The sequence below is a fragment of the Pipistrellus hanaki genome (assembly GCF_964339955.1).
Source record: "Pipistrellus hanaki genome assembly, chromosome: 7".
NCBI classification, from domain to species: Eukaryota; Metazoa; Chordata; class Mammalia; order Chiroptera; family Vespertilionidae; genus Pipistrellus; species Pipistrellus hanaki.
The window spans coordinates 67385601-67412507 of NC_140509.1; the positions used below are offsets into that span (position 1 = coordinate 67385601).

Genomic DNA, 26907 nt, shown 5'->3' on the forward strand with positions numbered 1-26907 from the left:
AGCAGGTGAAATAGGGGCTATGTTAGCATGTAGCTTACAGTCACAGGAAATGTCCCTTTCTTTTATAGCATTCACTTTTTAAAAAAATGTGTGAGTAAACATTTCAACTTTAAGTAGTTTCTTGGCTAATGGGTTGCATATGAGTAGAGAATAGGAGTAGATTTGAAGCACCCCAAATATCAAAGCACTAAATTGACCAGCATGATTTTCACAATAACAATTTCTACGTTTTTCTCCTTGGACCTTAAAAAATGTATATATATTTTCCTGAACTTGGTGCAATTTATCTCATGCCAACAGAAAAAGGTGAGGTTGCAGTTGCTATCTCTTTTGATCCTTCTCCATATTCCCTTCCTTCTTCTCATTTTTGTAGATCTATAACATTATCAGCTAAGGTGGTGCTGGGTCTTTGCATAGATTATGATGAGTACTTAAAAATGCCAGGCTTACTGATTGCCATGCTGGGTTACCAGTGGAGCCAGGCTGCATCTTGGAAGTTGTGCACATTTTCTTCTTGTTTTTATCTCTAGTAGGACCAGTCCCTCAGTTACACCCATCAAAGTGAAATAGAATAATAGCAGTGCTCTGACCTGCTACCTTGGCCTGTTTGAAAGCACAAAAAATCCACAGCTCCAAACACCACAGGGAAACCTTAGTACCTAACAAACTTGCTGTGTTAACAATTCAGAGTAAAGAAAAGTTTTCTAAGGAACTCTTGACTTGTCCAACAAATCCCAACATTATGTGCAATTTTTATGGCATATAGATTAACATTTTAAGGGTGGTTCATAAATTCTGTATGATCAATCAATTCTCCAAAATCAATGACAATATTTAAAGAAGACAGTTGAAGAATTAGAGTGTATCAGTTAAAGGAAATCATGCCAAAATCGGTTTGGCTCAGTGGATAGAGCGTCAGCCTATGGACTGAAAGGTCCCAGGTTCGATTCTGGTCAAGGGCATGTACCTTAGTTGCGGGCACATCCCCGGTAGGGGGTGTGCAAGAGGCAGCTGATCGATGATTCTCTCTCATCGATGTTTCTAACTCTCTATCCCTCTCTCTTCTTCTCTGTGAAAAATCAATAAAATATATTTAAAAAAATAAAGGAAATAATAATCAGGAGGGACCTGGACTCCTTAAGTTTGAGGAATGCCTGGAGTCACTGAGAATGCTGAGTCTGTATTGTGGGACATGTGTCTTCACTAACAGTGAGAGATAGACATGTATTTCATCTCAGTAAAATGGAAACCTTTATACTGATTGTAAACATCAAACTACTGGGAAAACTGTGACATGTTGGGGTCTCCATTGATCATTGGAATTTTCAAATAGGGCTAGAGGATAATCTTCATTCTCACTGTAGAACAGATCTAGGTTACAAAATAAAAATTACAAACCATGAGGGGTAAAGAGACAGTCCCCAGAAGTTTCATGGTACACACAATGCAAAATCTGCTTTAAATGCCTGCACAAGACGCTTTGTAAGAATTGAACATTTTTATCATCTTTATCATCATCACTGTTATTTTGTTTGAGAATTGAAACTTGCTGCATAAGGAAATCTTAAAGAAAAGATGTCCTGTAATTCATCTAGTCAGTCAGTGAAGTATATTTATTATTGAATAAGGTTTAAATTGAGGAGATGCTTAAGGGAAAGTAGCAAAAGATTGATGAATGAAAAGGGAGAAACTGAGAATGTTCAAACTGAAAGACACAGTATGGAACATGATTTGATATTGAAGGGAAACTAACAAACTAAAAAAAAAAGGTGTGTGTGTGGGGGGCAGGAACAGGAGAAACAGGAAGTTTTAAATAATCTTTCTCAGTTGAAGACTTTTTTTTTTTTAACACGAAGAACATTTTAGCACTTAGGAATGCAAGGAAGCAGAAGATAATTTAATAGAAGTCTTAGTCCCCAGGTGATCATACTGCATGCTAATAAATGAGAACTTGGTGTGTTGTGCCTATCCAATAGGAGAAGTAGACACAAATCTTACACTAAACAGACTTTGAGTGATTCCCCTAGACAAATCAAGCCAGCTGCACCTGCTGGCTTTCCTTCTCATCCCAAATCTAATCACTTCTTGCAAATTTAAATCTGACTTGAGGAATGGTATTAAAACATATAATTAAAATGTAGCAAAAGAATTTTGCCTACACATAATAAAGAGCACACTTATTCTAACCCCTATCTAAAATTAAAGCATGTGGGAGGATGGGAAAGGTTAAGGCAGACAAGTCTCCCTTAATTTTTTTTTTAAATTTCAAATATTTTTAAACAATGTATAGCCAAAAAAAACCAAAAAACAAAAAAAACCACACACAAATCCCTCCCCCCCAAAAAAAAACAACAACTCCATGATGCATTTATTACAACTGTATTCTTCTAGAATATTTTGAGTTCCTCTGAAGTAAAATACCATATAACTTAGAGAAGGAAAAATTCCAAAGATGCTAGTGGCTTTCAAACAGATTTGACTTCACTGACTGCACAGTTGTCTTAATGACAGTAAACTTTATTATCTTATAGCCCTTTGCTGTGCTTAGGCCCATGGCTGCTCAAGACTTCTGGGTCATTGTAGTAGGTATTGTTATAAAAACATATTGCAGGTTTTGGATATTAACATGTGAACTCCAGCACTGAACTTACTATTGCTTTTATGTGACACTATGATTCCAAAGCAGACTCTCTTGGAGATATGACCCCCATGCAGCCTGACAAAACAGCACAGGCCACTTGTGTGTCCTCAAACTTCACTATAATGCATTTATAACATTCACAATTCTCTATAGGTTGTAGAAAAAGCATGCAGACAACTGCCTTCTTCCTGCCTGCCTCATTCTCTGAATGTAACTCTTCCTCTCTTCACCAGACCCAAATGGAAATTATCCAGCTAAAGTCTTTGAAATCCCCTTTGCTGGAGAATTTCTTTTCTGCAGGAATCTTGGCTTTAACTCCCTCTGCCTTCCTCACTTTCAGGGCTGAGGGCAAGACCAGTTCCATATTCCTTTTCTTAAGTTCCAGGACAGAAGAATAAAGACAAATGCACATCTTCACACTCATGATGGTGCTCTCAACCATTGCTTCCAATCCTGTTTTACTTTCATTTTCCCCACTTCCAATCTGAAACCTCTCCCCAGCAACCAGACTATGTATGTCCACAGTGGTTTTTTTTTGTTTGTTTGTTTGTTTTTTTTCTTCTATATTGAACTCATTATCCCAACTTCTCATACTTTTGCATGAGATTTTTCTTTCTTAACTGGTTAGCAGATGACTCAACCCCACCCATCTAAACATATGTATTCGATAGTGTGTATTTGATAACTGTTTGTTAGATGAATAAACTCACGAGACCTTAAATTATAGACCAACATATCTGCTTCCAAAGTATGTGGCGCAGAGCAGAGATTTTCCCGAGTAGATTTTCTGTTTGGTACGCTATCTGTAATCCGCTGTTTCCTCCTTTTGATCTTTCCTCTGAATCAGATTTTGGGGATAGATAACTCAAGCCAAAGAGGGTCAAGCCTGGCATGTATAGGAGGGATGAGTGTCAGCAATGTTAGTATATGAATTGTGGGGCGAAGTTTTATTATATAAACAATAACAATGATAAGTGATTTTTCTAAAGCATCTGCCTTCATGGCTTTCAACTGCACTAACATAAAAAATCAAGACTTTTGGGTTGCCTTTATTTCTTTAATTTTTTGGTAGATATTTGTTTTTAGATATTTTTGAACATATAAAATTTTATTTGTATTTATGTCTTATGTCAGCAAATGACAATATGATCTGCAAGGTTACAACCTAAGGAATCTCTACTCAGTTAGTGTGAATACTTGCTGAGTGCTCTAGGGCCACTGAGTGCTCTTTTCCTACGTTGTCAGTGTGTATATTCACAGGGACTGTCCCACAGGATCTGCCTTCAAATTATTCTTTGTTTCACTAATGCATAAGTTGCCTCTCCAACTATATTTCCTTAGGGAAGTGATTGTGTTTTAAACAGTATTCTCTTGCATCAACATTGAATAAAATCTGGTCATTATAGTAGGTATCTAAAAATGCTACTGAGATGAGTTTTGGTTGAGCATTTAAAAAGTGCATTAAAAAAAAAACCACCCTCATTTTGTAGGTCCTGTAGAATTCACCTCAGCTAATAAAGAAGTGGCACTGTTTGACAGTTTCACAGTATCAGTATGTAAACAGACCTTGAGTCATAGGCCTGGTTTTCTTGCTGATCAGTTTTAAATATTATTATTTACTATATGTGTTGATGTTTTGACTGGTTTAAGTTTTTCTTTAAAAAAAAGATACACAAGTTTGGATAATTGTTATCTGTTCCCTTGTTTGTTTGTAGAGGGGAAAGTTCTATTTACTTCATTCCTTCTACAGAACAAAATATTTTATATTTAACATGATATGTGTTGAAGCAATAAAAGGCTTCTTATTCATCTTTGTCCCTTTTCCTCCTGCTTTGGCATATCCAGGTCATAGTAAGCATTCAATAACTGCTTAAAAATTTTTTTATAATTAATAATTAAGGAAGGCTATTTAAAACCATGATATGAAAATGAGAAACCACAAAGTCAAAATGGGTGAAATTGGTTACATAAAATTTTACATGGGTAATAAAACACAATAAACAAATTCAAAATATGAAATATAAACTTCAAAAATATATTAAAGATATATGACAAAGGGCTAGTGTTCATAACATAAAAGAGCTCTCATGAATCAAATTTTAAAAGTAAGCAGGTTAATAAAAATAGCAAAAGTCATACCAGTGAATACCAATGATTATGGCATATAAAATTATTTATTTTCTCTAATAATCTAAATAAAGCAAATTAAGCAACCTATTACTTTTCATTCATCAGGTAATCTAATAAATGATTGTTATTATACATTTTGGTCAAGATAAGGGAAAAAAAGATAACCTCATCTGATATGGGTGAGAATAAAAATGTTTTAAAATTTTAGATGTGTTAGATAATGTATTATAAAATTTAACTGTGATAAAATTTTGACACATAAATTTGAGTATTAGGAATTTATTCCAGAGATATACTAGCATTAAATATTTAAGAATATAGGTGAAAAAATGTTTATTACATTCTTTGTAATAGTGACATCCCATAAACAAATATGTATCTATAAGAATTTGGAGAAATATATTGAAAAGAATGAGGCAGACCTACCTACATGCCAGGTTATGGCAGAATTTTCAAAGTTATTTTAATTATAAAAGCAACTTATAATGACATATTTAGTATTTTTTATAAAATTAAAGTGTATATTAAAATGCCTTAGACTACTGGTACCAACAAGAGGAGGACTGATCTAGGTAAACCTCTTTCCAATTATATACACACATTAAAAATAAAAGCTTGACAAAATATGTTTTAAAAAGTTGTAAATATCTTACTAACCATAAAACAAAGAAAAGAAAGTCCCTAAGAACCCGAGTGAAGAGGAAATTAAATCCAGATATCTTAATCAGGAGAGAACTGTGGCCACCACCAGGATGTTGCAGCAGATGCTGAGCATTCCCTGTCCACATCCCTTGGGCCTTTTAGGATGCTGCTGCTGTTTTTCAATGGCCAGGATCAGCATCTCTGTAACTTATGGCTTTCTTTCCCCAGAACTCTGAAAGACTGCTCTGATTGGACAATAGCATGTTGGAAATGTCAGCTAATAATATCTCTTCCTTCCCCAGCCTTAGTAACCTTCAACCAATGGGTCAGCAGATACGGTATATAAACATACTGTTCTCTCACCCTATGTGGTGAGTTAATTATGAGGCATGTATTTTGCACCATTTCCCAGAGTTTCCCACTTTAATCATCCACTGACATAACTGGTTGACAAACACTCTATTGGTTTCCTTTGCCTCCCTTCTACTCACTTCCCTTCTGTCTTACTTGGGTTCTGTGTTAGCCCCCAAAGAAGCTATATGCCATTGAGATCTTGCCTCAGGATATGCTTTTGGGAAAATCGAAACTAAGAAAGATGTCAATGACTTTAAAGACCTAGGGTATGGGATTGGGGTTTTAATGTCCATCCAGAAACTAAAGTAAAGAAAATGAACCAAGAGCCTGACATTAACATGACCCTGGGCTGCCCTCAGGGAAAGGAGGAATAAAGGTCTTTCTCCATCATTTCAGGGAAATAACATGTCAGTTTCTCTTTCTGTTTTACGGGAGAAAACAAAAACAAAAACAACCTAACATAACTCACATAAGAAATTGAAAACTAAGACTGGAGGCTGGCATTTGAATGGCATAAGAATGTAAGTTACATAAAACAAATGTGTGAACTGGTTTTAGAATGGAAAAATTCCTCAGACACTATTTAGAAACACACACACACACACACACACACACACACACACACATACACACCACGTAAGACATAAAAAAATAAATCTGTTTTATATAAGCTAAACAATTAAGAAATGCAATGATAAAAGCAAATTCATCAAGAGTCAGTGGATAAGAGAATTTGAAAGAAGTTAATAGAACAATTTAAAGGAATCTACAAAACAAGTATGCTAAGCTTTACTGGAGAAAATTGAAAGGATCAAAATTAAAGGGAAGAGAAAGGATACTGACACAGGAATGGGCAAATTTTAAAAATATATAGAAATGAAATAAGATAAAGATGAAAACTCAACTATAGATCAAACTCGTTTTAGAGATAGCTTAAAAAATTACAAAGCTGAAAGAGACATCTAAGAAAAATTTTTTCCAATGAAGTATAGTAAAATAAAGATATGGTAAATATGGGAGTGTTTAAGAAAAAAGGATAAAGGAATGATAGTGCCGAAATGACTGTGTAATAGGTGTTCAAGAAATGTGCAAGAATTGTAGGTACAATTTTCAAAGAAAATGTGGGTGAAATTTTACCACATTTGATGAAATGTCTGAAACATAAGATAGGAGAACTATAAGATGGTTAAGCACGATGAACAGAAGTGAAGCTAGATATTTCAGTGAGCTGCAGAACATGATAGACAAGGGTGATAGCCCTCATTATCTTCTCAAGAGAGAACCTGTTGCAAGAACTGCAGTTGCTGTGAATAACGCTGCAAAGAATATAGGGATGCATATATCTTTTTGAATAAATGTTCTCAAATTTGTCAGGTGGACATCCAGAAGAGTGGCTGCTGGGTCATATGGTAACTCTCTTCTTAACTTTGTGGGGAACCTCCATACTGTTTTCCATGGTGGCTGTAACCGTTTATATTCCCACCAGCAGTGACTGAGGATTCCTTTTGGAAACAACCAAAGAGTCCTGAGATAGAGGACTAGATAAAGAAGATACGGTACATACACGTAATAGAATATTACTCAGCCATAAGAAAAGATGAAGCATGCCATTTGTGACAACATGGATGCATTTTGAGAATATGCTAAGCATAATAAGTCAGACAGAGTCAAGAACCAAATGATTTCTCTCAGGTATGGAATATAAAACTAAAAATAAATGAGAAAACAAGATAAACAAATACTCATAGACACAGATAGCACTATTGTGGTTACCATGGGATAGAGGGGTAGGAGAAAGGTCATAAAGAGTAAAGGGGGACAAATATATGGTGACAGAAGACTTGATTCTGTGTGGTGGGCACACAATGTAATATACAGATGATGTATTATGTAATTGTACACTTGAGAGTATATCACTTTATTAACCAATGTCACCCCAATAAATTTTAAAAAAAGAAGTGCAGTTGCCAGCAATTTCTAGAGGCTGCACCTTTGGGATCTACAACAGTGTTAATCCAGCAGCCGCTCTCTCTTTCTCCAGACTGCTCCTGCCCAATGTGGGCACAATGCCAGTACAGGAGCCCACCCTTCAGGCCAAACTCTGCTAATAGGCAGTTCTACTTAGGAGATCTCCATGGGCCTTGCTGAGGCTTCGGGTGCTGGGCAGCAAGTTAAGCCTCTTCCTCCACAAAATCCTCCTTTCTGCCTCTCCTTTCACAGTCAGACAGACCAGCACTGTGGTCTTAAGGCTCTCTCCTTGCCTCCTGCTCCCTTTGCTCTGCATTCACAGGCCACTTCCCACAGAAATACTTAGTAGTTCTAATTTTGTCTTGAGGTTTGCTTTGCAGAGATCCAGAAGAGACATAGCACAAAGTAACAACAATTAGGCTCACAGAAATATTTTTATTAGCAACAATAGGGACTAAAAGTACAAGTGAATATTATCCTTGAAGTGTTGAGAGAAAAGGACAAAAGATGGAATTCTATATCCTGTTAAATCATCACTTAACAGTAAGGGTTAACAAAGATGGTTTTTAGTCTAAACATTAAAAATATTCACCACTTGCCCTAGATGGTTTGGCTCAGTGAAACCAGCACTGGCCTGTGGACTGAAGGGTCCAGGGTACAATTCTGGTCAAGGGCACATGCCTGGGTCATGGGCTCGATCCCCAGTTTGGGGCATGTAGGAGGCAGCCAATCAATGATTCTCTCTCATCGTTGATGTTTCTATCTCTCTCTTTCTCTCCCTTCTTCTCTGCAGTCAATAAAAATATACTTAAAAAAATAAAAATAAAAATATTCACCACTTTACAGACCCTAAAAGAAAGAATGTGATCCTAAAAAGAATGAGCTATGGAAAAATAATACTGAGTAATGTAGAAAGCTATAGGTAAATTGAAAGAGCATTTACCATAAAAATTTTTAAAAGATACTGGCTCATGGTTTTAAAAATAAGGTAGAGCTCAAATACAGACAATAACAACATAGTTTGGGGGTGGACATCATCTGATTTAAATAAGTATATTATTCTTGGGCATGATAGAGATACTAAATACAAATACACTCATTTATATTTTCATTCTAGTATTTTAAGAGTAATCACTGAGACCATAAAAAATGAAATGTCTAATTTTCAAACCAATGGAGAAAAAAATGAATGTAAAAGCTCAAATCCATCCATTAAAAAGCATAAGTAGCATTCCCTAAACACAATGCATCAAATTTAGAAATCAATAATAAAAAAGAACAATCTCCTTCTCACCTCCCACACATAGAAATGTAAAATAACCACTCCTAAGTAATTATTGAATAGAACAAATAATGGAATTTAAAAAATATTTATAAATGAATCAAAACGAATATGCCATATGTCAAAGATGATAAGATTCAGCTAAAAAGGTATTGGGAGGGAAATGCTTAGTTTAAAATATATAAATAAAAAAATAAAACAGCATTAAAGTAGTTCAAAAGTCAGTAGGAAAAAGAAAACCAATAGATTAATAAGAGAAATTAATGAGGCAGAAAAAAAGAGGTAAGAGAGAGGCTCCACTCAGCAGGCATACTCCCAGCTTGGGGCATTTGCACTTGCTGTGCCCTCTGCCTTGGACATTGTTTCCCTAGGACAGTGGTCAGCAAACTGTGGCTTGCGAGCCACATGCGGTTCTTTGGACCCTTGAGTGTGGCTCTTCCACAAAATACCATGGCCTGGGTGAATCTGTTTTGAAGAAGTGGCACTAGAAGAAGTTTAAGTTTAAAAAAATTGGGCTCTCAAAAGAAATTTCAATCGTTGTACTGTTGATATTTGGCTCTGTTGACTAATGAGTTTGCCGACCACTGCCCTAGGTATCTGCATGGTTTGCCCTCTTAACTCCCCCATGTCTTCTCTAAAATATCATCAGCTCAGTGAAGCCTCCCAAGCACCATGTTCAAAACTTCATGCCCAGTCCCATCCATATTCCTTAATATTTTCCTTGCTCTTCTTTACTGTATAGCAATTACCACTCTCGATTTTATACATGCATTTAATTTATCATGTATTCCACCCATTATCTTGCTCACTGCTGAATGTACAACAATATCTAGCTTAGCAGTTTTCACATATGTGTTGAATGAATGATTTTATAGCTATTTAGACTATGGTTACATAGATTTGATCATATCATTTCTTCTAGTTTTTCATATATTTCAAATATTTGCAATTAAAAATGTAAAAATTTTAATAAAGAAAAATACCTATGCCTATGAACATAAACCAAAGTATTAACACTGATTATCAATTTTATATTTTTCCAATAGTGAAAGAAATGATTATATTGCTTTTACAATCATAACAAAGACAAAAATAATGCTCACCAAAATAAATCTAGTTCATATAATTCAGTACATTTTATTATTGTTTTAAAGCATCCATTCTTTTCTACACTTGATCTTAGCCAAAAGGCCGAGAAGCCATAAAAGCATCCATTCTTTTCTAAAATTAGTAAAATTCTAAGAATTATGGCATACTAAAAGATCATTAAAGTATCCTTCAAAAACAATTTATTTGGAACAAACCTCCATCATAAAAATACTCACAGGGCACTGTATTATTTCAATGAAAAAAAGTTGAGAATATACTTGAACTTAAATGTAGAGTCTAAAAAACCTGGAGACAAAGGGAACTTGAAGGATAGGGAAGGCATCTTTACCCCATTCTTAGATAGTTTTGTCTATCATGTCATTTTGTGTTTGTGAATGATGTAGGAATTGAGACATATTTCTGACGGGGAAAATTTAGAAGCTTGTGGTAGAGAAGAATGAAGGAAGTTAAACATGGTTGCTTCTTATTGATAGATCACTAGATTTGATTTGCTCTCAGCTCTGTCTCTACCTTTCATAATTCAGATCCATTCCTTTCAGAAAGTGATTGTGTACATGACTGTTACCAGAGTGATTTTTTTGTCATGCTTGTAAAATTAAGTCATTAATACAAGAGTAATTATAGAAAATTAATAGAAGTGGCATGATCAAAACACTAATGCATTAGACAATACACTAAGACACAAAAAACTATTGTTACATGAACCCTTTCTGCTTATAGAATAAAATATAAACTGAGAAAATCCTCTCTAAGTCCAAGATAATTGCAATGTGCTATTGACAGGTTTTTAAAAACAGAATTTAAGTGAAAGATTTGGACATGAAATAATGAGAAATATAATACATTCACTCAATAATAATGTACATATGTATAGTGTCAATTCAGGTAATGTTTTTCAAAATTCATGTGTACACTGAATGCAATTTATTATGTATCAACTAATCAAAAAGTTAATTAAATTGGCAGAAAAGTGGAATTCCAGGTCCATGTACTGTGGTAGACTTTAAGTAATGTGCTTACACAGTTTTTGGTAGTCTTTATATAACAGACCCACTTCAAACAGAATGAATTTGCCTTGTGAGACTTTGTTAGATAGAAAGTGATCCACAAAGTTGGGTTTCCTTCTTTGTGTTATCTTGTAGCAAAGTGCTTTAATCAGACAGCAGAAAAAGGAAACCTCTAATTTCTAACCAGTTTTAAATATTTTATGGATGCTCGCACTTGACAGATTGCATTCATCAGAGAAGCTATACAAATTGTACAACATAAATATTATTTTTTTTAGTATGACTTTTGTTTGGCAGTTTCTTATTAAGAAATCCAAAGTATCCTTAAACAGACAACAGCAGTGCCTAGTGTGATGTTGACAATAGTACATGAGAAAAATTTAAGCAGTGTCATTCTTGGGACGTCATTGATAAAATTATAAAATCTTAAATAGGAATTCTTCCTGGCTTAGCCTGCAGAGCAGCACCAAAATAGTAAGTAACAATTTGTAATGAAATTCTAGATTGCTTTCTGACAGCAAATTATAAGAATGCTACTGATTATGTTTAGATATGATAAAACTTGTTAAGGAAATTGAACTCTTCTCTACAAGCATTCAAGCCCTTAAAAAAGCTGGAATTAGATCACTTTGACAACTCACTGAAGCATCTGCTAGGAAAAATATGAAGAGCTAATGAGGTGACATAATCACAATTTTATTAGGAATAGAACTTATTCAGAATTGTTTGAATTAGTTGTTTTCTTTCAAGTTTCTGTTCTGTTATTTTTGCCCCACATTATTAAATTCCAGCCATTCATATTTTCCTAAGGATCATTAATTAAAATAAAAAACAAAGAGATGGCATGAGGCTATGAGACAACAATAATGATGACCAATATTTAACAGTTACTTAGATCTTTCCACCATCTACTATGCTCACATGAACACATATTATGTGTATAGATGGATGTTTATAATCAACTGCTTCTTACAATGACACTGAGAGGGGTTATTATAGCCAATATAAAATAAATGGAAAGTGAGCCACAGAACCATCAGTGACTTTGTTGGAATCATAGCATAGGTGAATGTTAATACCAGGACTAGATGTCTAGTTTCCTGTCTTTCTCTAGGATTCTTTCCCTCAATCCACATACCTATATTTGCTACAATCACTGACTATCTTATAGTCACTGCCCCCTGCCACTCTATTTGATAGTCAATTTTCTATCCTTGCTTTGCTAGGCCCAAATAAGAGAAGAAAATATGTTCCTGGTATCTTAAGATGTTGAGGCGAATATTTCCATAAACCCTGCTACTTACATTGTTTAGGGTCTATGTAATCCTGGCTCTTGGATTCCACATCCTGGGTTATGTAGGCTTTTGGGCTGGCTGGACATTGAACTGTCACAAATAATAAAGTGTCTATGAAACAATTCTCATCCAGTTACAGTCTTCTGTATTAAAACAAAAAAGTCTTTCTAAATGTGAGTTTGTAAACTGAAGATGGCCATATTTTTGAGTGAAGGGAAATCTCAATCTATCTATCGATCTATCTATCTATAAAAGGCTAATATGCTAAGTGTCTGATCATCCGACCAGTCACTATGATGGACATGACCACCAGGGGGCAAACGCTCAATGCAGGAGCTGCTGAGATGCAGTGACTTGGCAGCGGCAGTTCTTGGGTGGTGCACCCCAAAACCAGAGAAGAGGGAGCATGATTCTAGTGGGGCCATGCAATTCCACCTTCAGCCATGGGTTATGTTGTTGCTGGGGCACTGTTGGCCCCAAATCTGGTTTAGTGTACACTTGTGTTTGAGTTCCACACCCTGTATAACAGCAACTTTGCAGAGTGCCCTCTTATACTCCAGGATCCCTTGAGGGATGTTGGAGAGCTGGTTTCAGCCTGATCCCTACTGGCCAGGCCAAGAAACCTCACCTGCTGGAGGGATCCCACTCACTCTGCAGACACCAAGGAGGGACCATGGGAGATTGGTTCCAGGGTGTGTCCGGCCCCTCTCACCCAGTCCCACTCCGCTGGCCACCTTCTAATTAATTTCCTTTCAATATGCACGAATCTATGCAAAGTTCACTAGTATACTATAATGGCATAATTTAAAGCCACTGGGCTCTCATTAGGGGCCACATACAACTATGATCATGATAAAAACATCTATGAGTACACAAGGAGCTACATATTTATGCCACACTTTCTTTGTGCTATTCTTCAAGCGTGTCTGGAAAATTCCTGTTGTTAGGATATTAGCCAGAAGCCTCAGCCCCTCACCACCAGGGATGTATAAAAAGGCTTTCATGTCTACAGAATCTTCTGAAGCATGAGCTCTGGCAAGATTCCAACAATAGGCAGCACCATGTACAAATCAGATGCATGTGCACTTGAATCATTTCCTGGCTCTTCCTCTTGTCCCGACTCTGGAAGCTGGTGGAAGGCTTAGTCCTCCACCCTCTTCCTATTTATGTTGTCTACCTAGGTGATCTCATTCGGTGCCATGGCTTTAAATAGCATATGCATTAATAAATTTAATTTCAGTTCTGATCTCTCCCCTGAACACTGCTTCCCAAACTTAATGTGTGGAACAGAATTCTAACTTCTCTCTGCATTTCCCTTCTCCAACTTTATCCTTCCTCAGTCTTCTCCATCATGCTAGTGATACCCAGCAGTGGTGGAAGTAAAAAATCTAGAATTCATCAATTGTTCTCAAATTCACTTTATTCAACTGACATGCACACAATATACTACTGAACCACGTCCTAAATGTGTACACACACACACACACACACACACGGTTAAAAGAAGCCAGATGTATGTAGCAGTTATCTCTCTGAAGTTGACAGTTTTCAGTGATGATCTTAGCATTATGACATCTTACAAATATCACATTACCTTCCAAGACATTGCAGCTTTGTAATTTGTTGTCTGCCTATATATTCCCACATATGTATTTGCATACACACACGTACATATATATGTAAATACATGGTTGGGCCATATGAAATTACTGATATTTGACTGAGGCTAAAAAATACTCATTTCAGTGACATGGCTTGATCTAATACTTATACTACTTACTTACTATGTCTATATCTATATCTATGTCTTTTTAATTTTTTATTTATTTATTTATTTATTTATTTATTTATTTATTTATTTATTTATTTATTTATTTTAGAGAGAGAGTAGAAAGGAGGGGAAGAGACAGAGAGAGAGAGAAACATTAATGTGAAAGAGATACATCAATTGGTTGCCTCATGCACACATCCCAACTAGGGCCGGGAATTAAGCATGCAACAGAGGTACATGCCCTAGATCAGAATCAAATCTGGCCAATGTTCTAACCAGGGAGCCAAACCAGCTAGGGCAACACCTATATCTATTTATGAGGACACATATATTGTAAGGCTGGAAAAGCAGAATCATCTGATTATTTATCTGAGGCTCTCATAATAAAAATTTAAACCAGCATACTTAAGGCTAAATTAAATACGAGAAAATGTAAACTATTGGGCCTAAAATTCATTTCGGTTAAGCATATGCAAGAATTCACTTGGATTACATACTGAACCCAGATGTGATACTGCCTGAGCACTATGGAGGATGTCAGAGATACCATATCATATTATAATTCTGAGTGTCCATGACAGCGCCTACTAGCAATATTCTTTTAAAATTATTTCCACTTATTGACTTGTCAGGCCATTCTCTTGATAAAATATTGGCATCAAAAGGTGTGAAAATCAAAATATTTAACCACTAGCTTGATCAGAGACAAATGTTGGTTTGGCCATGCTGGCATCAAGCAATGGAACAATGGTCCAGGACAAGGTCAAGAACTCAGAGGACCTTTAGCTATGTGAAACTTGAAACTCATCTTGGACACACTGAAAAATGTCTCCTAGCCCAAAGCCTTAACTCAGGCTTTGACATCAGATTTCTTTGTAGATAGATGATAAAATTTTAGGCCCATTTCACAGTTAGAAAATAATTTAATGACAGCACCATGTACTTTAAGTCACCCTGCTTTCTTTAGATTTCATGAATAAATTAAAGGCGGGTCAAAATTACCAGGTTTGTAAATTTTTTCTTAATTTAAATTCAACACATTAAATTAACTTAATAATTCACTTATGGATTGCTTTGTGCATTTTTCTAAAGCGGAAACACTAAATATTTGTTGTGTTAAAAACAAATATAACTCATATACCTTTTTGCAAGCATCTGAAGAAGTGGCAAATAAAAACTGTAAATAACTGCTATTTAGTTACTCAATCGTTTATAATAACTCTTTATTATTACTCTATACTGTGCTAAAGCGAAAAAATGTCTTATCAGTTTGAAAATGTATAGAGTAGCACATAAGTAAATTTGAGCCAAAACACTCAAGTATTAAGCCAAAATTTTAAATATTTTATTGATTTTTTACAGGGAAGAAGGGCCTCTAGTATATAAAAGCCTAAGTGACTGAACAACCAGTTGACTGGTTTCTATAACTTGCACTGACTACCAGGGAAAAGATGTTTAACACACAGAATTGGGGTCCTTTCGGTTTGGATCAGGTATGCAGGGATTGGGCCTAAACCAGCTATCTGACATCCCCAAAGGGGTCCTAGATTGCAAAAGGGAGAAGGTCAGGCCAAGGGACCCTACTGGTACATGAATCCATGCACTGGGCCTCTAGTAACGTAATAATGTTCTATTTCTTGGCTTAGGTAATGGCTATACAGAGATTCACTTAAAATAAGTGAACCATTCTGTACACTTGTATATTGCATAATTTTTGGTATGTGTGCTATAGTTTAATACCAGAAGTTAAAAATAAATTAAAAACTGTATTTCTCTTAAATGTTTAAAGCACCCAACAGCACTATACACAAAGCAATTATAACTCTATGAAATACTTTTTATAACTTGTAAGCAAATAATACCAGTTGATATACACATGATGCTTACTATCTTTCACACACAGTTCTAAACACTTCACAAATAAAACTCATTCATCTTACCAACAATCTTATGAGACAGATATATAAGCATCTTCATCTTACAAATAAGTAGAGTGAGGCCCAGAAAGATTAAGCAACTTACTCAGGATCATAGAGCTGATAAGTGAACCACAATGAAGGGTGCCAGGTTCTACTGTTCACCATTACACTATACTGTCTCTCAGAGCAAAACTCAAGTTTAAGGTGTCAGATTCATCCATTGTAAATGAATTTAAAATGAAAAAATGCTGGCCCTAACCGGTTAGGCTCAGTGGATAAAGCATCGGCCTGCGGACTCAGGGGTCCCAGGTTTGATTTTGGTCAAGAGCATATACCTGAATTGAGGGCACATCCCCAGTGAGGAGTTTGCAGGAGGCAGCTGATCAATGTTTTTCTCTCATCGATGTTTCTAACTCTCTATCCCTCTCCCTTCCTCCCTGTAAAAAATCAATAAAATATATTTAAAAAATAAATAAAATAAAGAAATAATGTTGTTCCTCTATGTATTAGAACATCCTGTGTATACATATCAAGTAGATTGCTTTAACATTTTGAAACAGTTATTTTAATATTTTATGTAAATGTAAATTAAAAACGTATTTTTCTAACTCATGTTTAGAGTAATTAAAGATGAATTATAAACAAAGTATTTTAAACATATAGCAACAATAAAAATGGAGTGTAAAATGCTGAGGTTGAATAATAATTTTATGAGCTGTAACTTCAATAAATCTCAATTTCTTGCTATTAAAATGGGCATAACCTATCCTGTCCTAACAGAATGTTCTGAGAATGAAGTGACCTGACATTTGTGCTATGCACTAAGTAATTAATTACATCTGAAAGCCAATCTATCTGTATAGTAAGTCCTAGAAACTTTAGAAAGGTAAAGTACCTCACTTTAAATACACATTTTACAGACTTGGAAGTAAAAAATGCAAAATAATTGGTGAAAGTATTACTCTTGATAAGACTAGCATCTGGAACTTGAATCCAGGGCTCTAGGCTCCAAGTTCAGTGCTCTTTGAAAAGTGTTTGATCCTCATTCTTTAAAGGAGACATATTTTAAATAGGCTATGTTCTCAAACTCGTTTTGGTTTTTATTTTTGATGTGAATACCACATAAAAAGCTTTCATATACATTTGTGTGTGTTTTTTTTTTTTTATAAACATTTGGTTTTTATTTTTGACAAGAATATCACATAAAAAGCTCTCATATACATTTGTCTCCAAGTCTAAGAAGGATCTTGCCCTTAATTTCTCTCTAATGCACCCACACATGGGCAGCTGGTTAGTTAAAAATAGAACAATATTTATCAATTATTTTATTTATATCACTGCATTATTTGTAAATGACTAATAATTTTTAATAATAAAAAATTTTATAAAGAAAAGTTTAGAATATTAGTTCTGGTCACATAAAACTGCTATTACACAAATTTCTATTTGATGTTTAACTCTTTTGTTTTATTTTAACTTAAAGATTATTCTTTACTCCAGACACACCAATAAAGGTCTAGAAAAATAGAAAATAAAAATCACTAGCTACCTAAAATGAATAATACTTATATTTTCCAAATGAAAGTGAAAACTAAATTGAAAAAAGCTTCATTTAATTGAAAAAGCAAGAACACTAGCTTCAAAGACATGGAAAAAATATTGCATTTCGATCACATGGAAAACACTTTTTTCATAAATGTAATGACCTTTTCTAAATCAAGGCATTCTTTAGACCTTGGTATTACTGCAGCATCTCCCTTTATGAAAATGCATCCACACTTTTGTGAATGACTGAGTTCTTTCATCTGACTGGACACAGCTGGCAAGTGGCATAATGAGAAGGGGAAATGAAAGTTTTTTTCTTTTCCCTCCTGGAAAATCAAGAGATGTATAAATCATATTCAAACTGAAGCATTAGCTGTTTGTATTGTCACACAACGACCCATCTTAATACAAATAGTGAATAGTACATTTTAGTCTTGAAAGTCTATCTGTGAGGTATGATTTCCTTGATGTTATTTGCATAATTTAAATTTTTACGTATTTCATTAATTAAAAATTAAACCAAACTCACCAATTTTTAAATAGCAAATTCAGTTAAAATGTTTAAACCAATAAGATAAGAATATTCAGTTTATGGGGAAATATCTCAACTAGTTAGGCATGCAATAGGCCCAAAGTTTTAGACACACAAAAGTAGAAAGGAACTTGGGAGTTTGACTGAGCCTCTCATTTTGCACACGAGCAGAGTGATGACTGGCCCAGAGTTACTCACGCAGGGGTGATGGATGGGCTCACTATCTCCTCACTTTCAAGACTCTCAGTGCAGGTCATGCTGTGCTCCCTAGCTGTATGGAAGGCACAGGGGAGAATTTCCATGGAATTGAAGGAAGTTGCTAATGAAGCAATCTGAAACCAAAATAGACCTCTTCCTTCTTTTACTTTCCAACTTTTCTCTCAACTTTACATAGCACACAATAATAAATATCTATAAATTTTCTCCATTGTATATGTACCAATTTCATGAGGATAAGATGTGAACAATTCTAAAGTATATTCATGTAAAGGAGGTCTTTCCCTACCCCATACTCAACCTTCTCCACCCAGATTTAAGTTCTTTTATTTGAATTTCCAGAAATTTTCTCAGTGTGTATGAGTATGTATATGCAGTTATACAAATGTTAATGTATATTCACTTACTACATCTTGAAAATGAATCCAGTTTTGTGCATGTAGATCTACCTCATTTTAAAAATAACTATGTAGAATTCCATTGTATTGATTTAAAATAATGTATTCAACAATTCACCTACTGTTGGGTTCAGGTAGTTTCTGAAATTTTATATTATAAACCAGTGCAAAAACAAATATAATTTGATATTTCTTAGATTAAAAGTTACTATGGTCAAATAGTATGTAAAAAATTGACAACTTAGCATCTTTAGATATCAACTTTTGACCCATTCAGGCATATGTTAACCTCCTCAAGTCTATACCTGTACCCAGGGGAACACTGGTCCCCCAAACTAGCCTGGGACTCCACTGCCCACCCTTCAGTATATTTACATCATGTGTAAACTCCTTTTTTTCCATCAGAGTCCTGTTTTTGTGTGTCTGAGCAGTGGGCAGGTAAAGATGATTTTCATCATATAGGAAATATATTTCACATATTTCTTATTTATAAGTTAATTATGACAATGTAAAACACAAAAAAGTATTAATAAGAATACAATTTGAGCAGCACTTTCAATAAAAAATTTATGCAAATTTATCAACCACTAGAAAGGAAAAACTAAAACAAACATTACTCCAAATTTCAAAAAAGTAAACTCCATCACAATCTCATTATCTATCTTAAATTTTTTCATCTTCTCCTTACCAAAAACAAAAACAAAAACAAAAACAAAAAATACCACACAAACAAACAAAATAACAAAAAGAAGAAGAGAGGAATAGAGGAAGGAAGGACAAACTTTCTTTACTGCTATATTGGCTGAGGCTATTGTTCTCATACTTCTATACTATGTGCAAATACAGTAAATGTATAAAGCATTTAAATTTTCAAATATTGGGGTATTTATACATTAGAATATCTAGAATTAAATATTGACTTTTAGGTTTACCCCAAACTACATTGTTCTCTATTCTCCATGTTACGTATAAACAGGAAATAACAGCAGGAATGTTTTGGTCTAAGTAGGATTTGGGTAACTGAACTGCATCAGATCCCACCACTAAGATGAGGCAGCAACTCTGTACCATCAGGTCAAGGTCTCAGAATGGATATTCAGTGGATGACCAATGCATCAATATTTTGTCTTCTGAGGATCACTCCAATTAACTTATCAACATGTTTTCAGTTATTTTCTAAAGACACCAGAATTAGAGTTGAAGAGATATGAATGAAATAATATAGAAAATCTAGGATTGGCACTTAGGAAGAATACACTTGTGTAACATTTAAGTCCTTAGCAACAATGAACACAGAACATGTCCCTTCAATATCTGAGGGAAGTGTCACTGCCAGGGAGAAGCACATTAGCCTCACAAGAGAGCAATGGGGCAAGAACAGGTGAACTTCATTGGGGAGCAACAGTCCTTCTGGGGAGAAATTCCCAAAACCCAGGGCCTTGTTTGGAAATGAGCATATTTTGGAGGTGAAAATATGAAAATTTGGACAGTAAAGGCAAACTATACAGAAAAGTGGTAGAAATAAAGGATGGGAGAGGTGGCAGGAAAAGAACAAATTAATGCTAATATGTCCACATTAATCTTGCCAGGGTAAAGCACAGAAATCAGAGAGGATAAAGGCCTCCTAGAAGTATTGGACCAGTATTTATATTAAAGATAAGAGAACAGAGGGCTCCAGAGTTTAAGAAATTTGCATTAATTCACACATGACATCTTTGGAAGTTCTGAGCCACTGTGTGAGATTTCCTGACATTGCGGGTATTTCCCAGGACACCACATTGTATCTTCCCCCCAAATTTCTGTATCAACCACTTTAAATATTGTTTGTCTCTCAAGTATACAACATTTCAGGAATCAAAGATGGAATGTTGACAAAGCCGCCTGGGATGCATGTAGAAGCCATTGGTATGGACCCATGGCCACCCCAGTGTGAATGATGGATGTGCTCTTCAAGGCACATTCTTAGATGAAACGAAGACATCATCATGGGAGGCACTGATAGAGAGGCGCTCATCACAGTTCCAAAAGCCAAGTCCCTTCTTTCTCAGCCCAATGTGTCTCCTAGAAGAGAGAGTCCTACCTATCTGTAGACTTTTATGGGATACCTGAGCTAAATTCATAGGACAGTGGGTTCTAATTTCTGTACATTGAAGGTATCCCAATAAGTTACTCCCCAAAAGCCATTGTGAGTGGAACCACTTAGAATAACTGTTAGCTTTTACATTTATAAGTTCTGAAGTCTGTTCTGATTTTTAATTTTGACAGTTTTCATTAGTATAATAAATAAGCCTTTTTAGTCTTGTTTGGTATTAATTTATCACATAATAAATTTCTTCTAACACTATATTCTGTGAGTCAACAAGCAGCTTCCCCTGTGATGTGAGCCTGGCTAAGAACAGGTCAGACTTTGGAAGATTAATTACTAGGCAGAGACATTTTTCATATGGTACATTACCCTCTTGAGAAACCTTGGTCATTGTACTTTTGCATTTGTTTGGAGTAAGATGTGTTTTGGCTGAACACAACAATGGGAATGCCCTCCTTTGTACCACTGATATATTGATTTCTAGATTACATTTTAGGCTGAATTAACACCAAAAACATTTTTCAAAGACAGTTGAAAATGCCATATTTGAAAATCATTTCAATAACTTACAATATGTAAAGCATAGCAAATTCTCAGCAAACATTTTAACTAGGTATTAATGAGAGCTGACAATGGGTAGCTTTGTGCTGAACACCATATAAGGCATTAAAAAATGTACTGGTGCAATTAGTTTCCCTAAAATGATGTCTGTTCCTGATACAACTTGAATTTTCTACCCTTGCCCTAAGTAATTTAATTCCAAAAAGAGTTCTCTCAACTAATTTGCTGACCTATAGTCATCACTCATTTTTTAAGTTTACTGATTTTTAGAGAGAGAGGAAGGAAGAAGAGAGAAACATGGGTGTGAGGATAACATTGAGCCTCTTGTATGCCCCCAACTGGGAATAAAGCTGAAACCCGGGTAAATGCCTTGTGTGGGAATCAAACCAGCAACCCTTGAGTGCAGGGGCAGATGCTCAACCAACTGAGCCATACTGGTCAGGGCACCGCTGATTTTTGTCTCATGTCGTTCAACTGAGTCAGTGCACTTTGAAATGGGTCAGCTTCCAGTGATAGGTAAAAATCCTTGTAAAGAGGATATAGCCTTTGGAATTGCAATTAGTTAACTCTGGGCTTCTGCTTGAGACAAAAAGCAACTTCATTTTAGTCGAGCAAATGTCAATCAAGACTTTCCTGACACCCGTCTTTGTTTCACCAGCCAGTAATAAAAGATAAAGCAGAGGAAATGGAGGAGCTGCAGTTAGACATTTGCAACACATAAAGTCCTTGTTTTCCCACTAGGCGCTGCAGAAAGGCAATTGTCCATTCACAGCACATCCTCTGCATTTCAGAGCTAATATTTTTGCAGTTCTCAACTTGGTACATTACAGTCAGATGCAGTTAATCTTGTTAACCCTTTGAAATGCACTGTGCATGTGATACCCTGCTTAATATCACTGCTAACATGATCCTGTGTTCAAAATTTCAATATTGAGAACAGAAACCCTTTAAAACAAACAAACAAACAAACAAACAAACAAACAAAAAAAACAAGCGAGAAATTTTGAAACAGAGTAATGGTTTCACATAATCCTGTCTTACGTGCTATTGCATAACTTTGAGCAGGGTAATAAGTTAAATTCATGTTAACCATCTATTACTTGAATTGCTTTAACAAAAACTGACTTTGCAAAGGAATGCTTTCTAGCAGGGTTTCCCCTCAACACATAATAGTAACGCACTAGTGAAAACAACATCAGCCCTGGATTTCATCGCCCTGCTTCCTGCAGCATTTAAAGTGTTTACTGTATATGCGTGTATATGCCTCCTTCCGGTGCAGAGATTCACTCCAACGTTTTAGCAGTCAGCCTGGCGACAGACGATTAATTAGGATTCAGGCTCAGTCACTTAAGTCCCCAATTAAAAACCTCACTCTGATTTCAACTATTATAAAAAAAAGATAATTAGAAGATTTGTAGTGCTAATAAAGAAGCTTTTATTTTCCTTTCTAAATAAGAAGACCTAAATCACTGGTCATATAACTCAGTGCCTGCAACTGCCCTACTGACTTCTATATCCAGAACATTTTTTTTTTAAAGCAACAAGGTGGTAAAGTCCATTTTCCTCAAGAATTCATTTTTCTGACACGCCTTCTAGAGATTTTTCTACTTTCAGTCTCATTACCAGTTTCTTCTTCTCTCCCTAACTTCTGTATCTTGAAGTATGCTATCAACCAACATAACCAACTCGAGAGAAACACTGATTTGCTTTTTTCCTCTTCCGTAAGCTCCACCAATCTCTTTACCAATATTTTCCAATCCTGTCCCACCAAAAAGAAAAATGACCCAATACTAAGATTTACATTGGAAAGAAATATTGCATTCGTTAAAAAAGAAAAGAAAAAAGAAAAGAAAAGAAAAGAAAAGAAAGAAAGAAAAAGAAAGCAGTCATCCTCAGTGGGGACTCAAAGTACAGTGAAAATATCCGAGTCTCTCATCAGACTGGATGGAATGAAACAGTTAATTCAGGCTAAGTGATAATGTTCAGTCAGTTCGCCTAGAAAAAGGAAGGAAATTCAAAAGCTGACTGCTACAGTAACAATTACAGACCAAAAAACACATATGTACAGGTTCACTTTAAAACTCCTGCCATCTCTCTGTGGTTCCGTTCTCTAAGAAAAAGGAGCTTGCTGCTTAAATTTGTTGTACCTACCTCAACCATTAAACAAGACATTTAACCATAGTGGCAGTTCTGTGACCTTTGAATGCCGTGAAATCTCTGACCGGTGCTGCTTGTTCATGAAGACTTGTGCTGCAGAATCCAGCAACTTCATCCAGGATTAGGAATATAATTAAGTAAAAAAAAAAAAAAAAAGAAAGAAAAAAAGAAAAAAAAGAAAGGAACACAGAAAGCACACAGAGAGATCGAGAAGGAAGGTGGAAAGAGAGATTCTCTCTGGGTGAGTACAACACTGTTCTCCCAGACAAGTGCTGGGACAGAGCCGAGCCTGCTGCAGTGCCCAGACCCACCGACTGGCTGGGGAACAGGCAGCCGGCCTGCGAGGCAGGGAGGTGCTGTCAGTTGCCACAGGCAAGGAAAGGCAGAGACCAATCGGCTTCCACTCTGGCAGCTTACTGGAGTGGAGCCTTTTCTGTTTATGTTTCCTCATTTCAAGAGTGACGTCAAAGGGTTTAGTTTTTCCTCTGCATGTGCTATTAATTTTAAAGTCCTGTACTATGGGGAGAATGTGTGTGTGCCTGTGGTTAGCCGGGGCACCCCACTCTCAGGAGAACCCAAGAGACATTTTCTATATTCAGGAATACATTTTAAAAATCTTAAATGCCTTGGGATGAAGTGTAACAAAAACACAGAAATATAAAAAATAAAAAAAAGACACAAAACCTCCTGAGCTAAACAATAGCAGCAACATTTATATTTATTTTTTTTCCAAATGTGAGTGTATGTACATATGCCCACATCACAGCTGTTGTTTATTCTGAACTAATTCATTTTTAACCTTATCTAAAAAAATGAGGTGTTGCTTAATCTTTATAGCCCTGAATGCAGAATTGCGCAAATGAGCTGGTGAACAATATTATGTGGTGAAAATAGAAATCGTGTTTATGCTGCTGCTGATCTCTGTCGTTCCTCCAGTTTATGTGGTGAAGCATCAGGATTATTCATGCTGGGGAGATCCCTCCTGCACTCCCCACAGGGAGTCATTCAGGAAGCAGGGCCCGATGATGCCATACAGGAACGCCCAGGATAGCAGCATGTTCTCCCCAAGTGTGTGAAGGTACAGTTATTTAAGGATACTTTCTCTACCAGGGGGCCCCAGCTTATCCCTTCTTTTTCTTCCCACTCTGGAAAAGCTCACTGGTGGCCATCTGTTGTTTCTGCCTCCCCCTTTGCCTCCCCCTTCTCTCCCACCCATTCTGTTAATAAAACCTCTTTTTTTTTCTTTTTCTTTTTTTTCTTTTGGAAACTTTCCTTCCTCTCTATGGATTGCATAGACTTCTCCACAACCCCCACCTCCCACAGCAGAATGCTAAGGGGCATGTGACCCATACCGACCAACCAGATTTCTCCATTGCTGTACACATACAATGCTTTAGGCGTAGGCACAACACTAAAGAAGTCCAGAGTCCCTTTTTAAATATTAATATTGATTATTGGATAAAAAAGGTATTTATATCTCTCTAAGATCTTATGTGCTAAGGTTAAGCAAGCCTGTAGTGGTGGGAGTTCATCACGATGTTGAAGACACAGTAGTGAACAGATACTATCTGCTTTCATGCAGTTAATATTTTGGGTAGCGGGGAGGATGGGCAATAAAAAGTAAGTAAATGTATAATGCTAGTTGGTAATAAGGGCTTCAAAATAAATTATAAAAACTAAAAAAAAAAAAAACAGCACAGAGTTGATTATGTGTGTGTGTTTGTGTGTTGGCATAAGTGTGCGTTTGCTGTTTTAGGTATGATGATCAGAGAAGTACTCTGATAAAGCAACTTTGAGCAGAGGCCTGAAGTGAAGCAGGTCATGTGAATTCCAGAGAGAGAGAGAAGCATAAAAACCTATCACAGGTGAGTGCTTGGCATTTTCAAAGAATAATAAGGGACATAGAGTAGCGGGAAGAGAATGAGCAAAGGGAAGAAATGGATTCAGGGAGGTATGTCTGGGACACTCTTAGGAAGTATTTTATTGGCTGTACATAAAGGCTTTAGACTTTATACTGAGATGAAAAACCTGTTAGAGTATTTTTGAACCCTGAAATACCTATAATCTGAAGGAATTTCTTCTCTCTTCTGTGTGGAAAATAGACTCTAGGGCAATAAGAGTAAAAGCAGGGAGACCAATAATGAGGTCATTGCAATAATGGTTTGAACTTGGGTGAAAGCAGTGGAGAAGAAGGTAAGAGGGCCAGATTCTGGTGTGTGTGTGTGTGTGTGTGTGTGTGTGTGTGTGTAGAATTGGCAGGATTTGAAGATGTAGGCTGTGAGAAACTCTGATTCTTCTGGCAAGAGACCATAACAGTAAATTTAAAATTTATAGAGGATATTTAATAATGATAATATAGTGGAGGAAAAAGTAACACAGGGAAGTGTGAATGATAAGATTGGAGTTTACAAATTGAAATTGAGTATGAGGGAAAGTTTCACTGAAAAGGTGATAAGTGAACAAGACTTGAAGGTGATGAGGAAAGAAGTAAAGCAGAGCATCACAGGCTGATCATCAAGAACATCACGTGCAAAGGCTCTGAGGTGGGAGTGACTGGCAAGAGGTAGGAGATGGGAGTGGGTCTAGAGGCACAGCTCATGTAGGGCATTTACTTTGGAAGAAATAGCATTTTAAGCAGAGGAGTGAGGTGATCTGACTCACATTTTAACAGGATCACTGTGTAGAAGTAGGAGTATTGCAGTAAAACAAGTCAGAACACAGTGGTGTTGACAAGGTTTTGGTGGAGGTGGTTAGAAGTGAGTAACTTCTTATTATATTTTGGTGTTAGAAACAATAGGATTTGTTAAGTGGATTGGATGCTGGGTATAAAGGAGGAAGATTAGTGAGAGGAACCAATAATATTTCCAAAATTTTGGGCTCCATCAAACAAAGAATAGAACTGACATTGACCAAGAGACAGTAGGAAGAACAGGTTTTAAGGGGAAAATGAAAAATTCAAAAGTGAACATGTTACCTTTGACTAGATATGGAGATATTGAGTAGGCAGTTGAATATATAAGCCTGGAGTTCAAGGGAGAGTTTTGGATTATAGATATAAGTTTGGAAGTCATTGTATATACATGGTATTTAAGCCCATGAGACTAGATAGAATATCAAAGAGGTGAGTACAGATGGAAAAGCTGCAGGCAGTCCAAGATTAAGTACTGAGAGGTATGAGGGGAAAAAATAGTGAAGGAGACTGAGAGCCTTCAAAAGGTAAGAAATTTTCAATGTAAAATGACTTTTGAATTTAGTATATGCAATCATTCATGTCCTTGTCAAAACTGGGTTTG

The 26907-nt window shown here is 35.9% G+C and overlaps 1 protein-coding gene across 1 annotated transcript in view; it reads right to left on the reverse strand.

Moving 5' to 3' along the window:
• The window catches only part of PDE7B (phosphodiesterase 7B), a 261989-nt gene extending 238035 nt beyond the window's left edge, over window positions 1–23954 (reverse strand). Inside the window, exon 1 of the mRNA XM_084890685.1 lies at window positions 23609–23954. Coding sequence (XP_084746811.1) covers window positions 23609–23629 — 21 coding nt within the window. The 5' untranslated portion in view covers window positions 23630–23954. The remainder of the gene's footprint in view (window positions 1–23608) is intronic.
• Between the last annotated feature and the right edge of the window lie 2953 nt (window positions 23955–26907).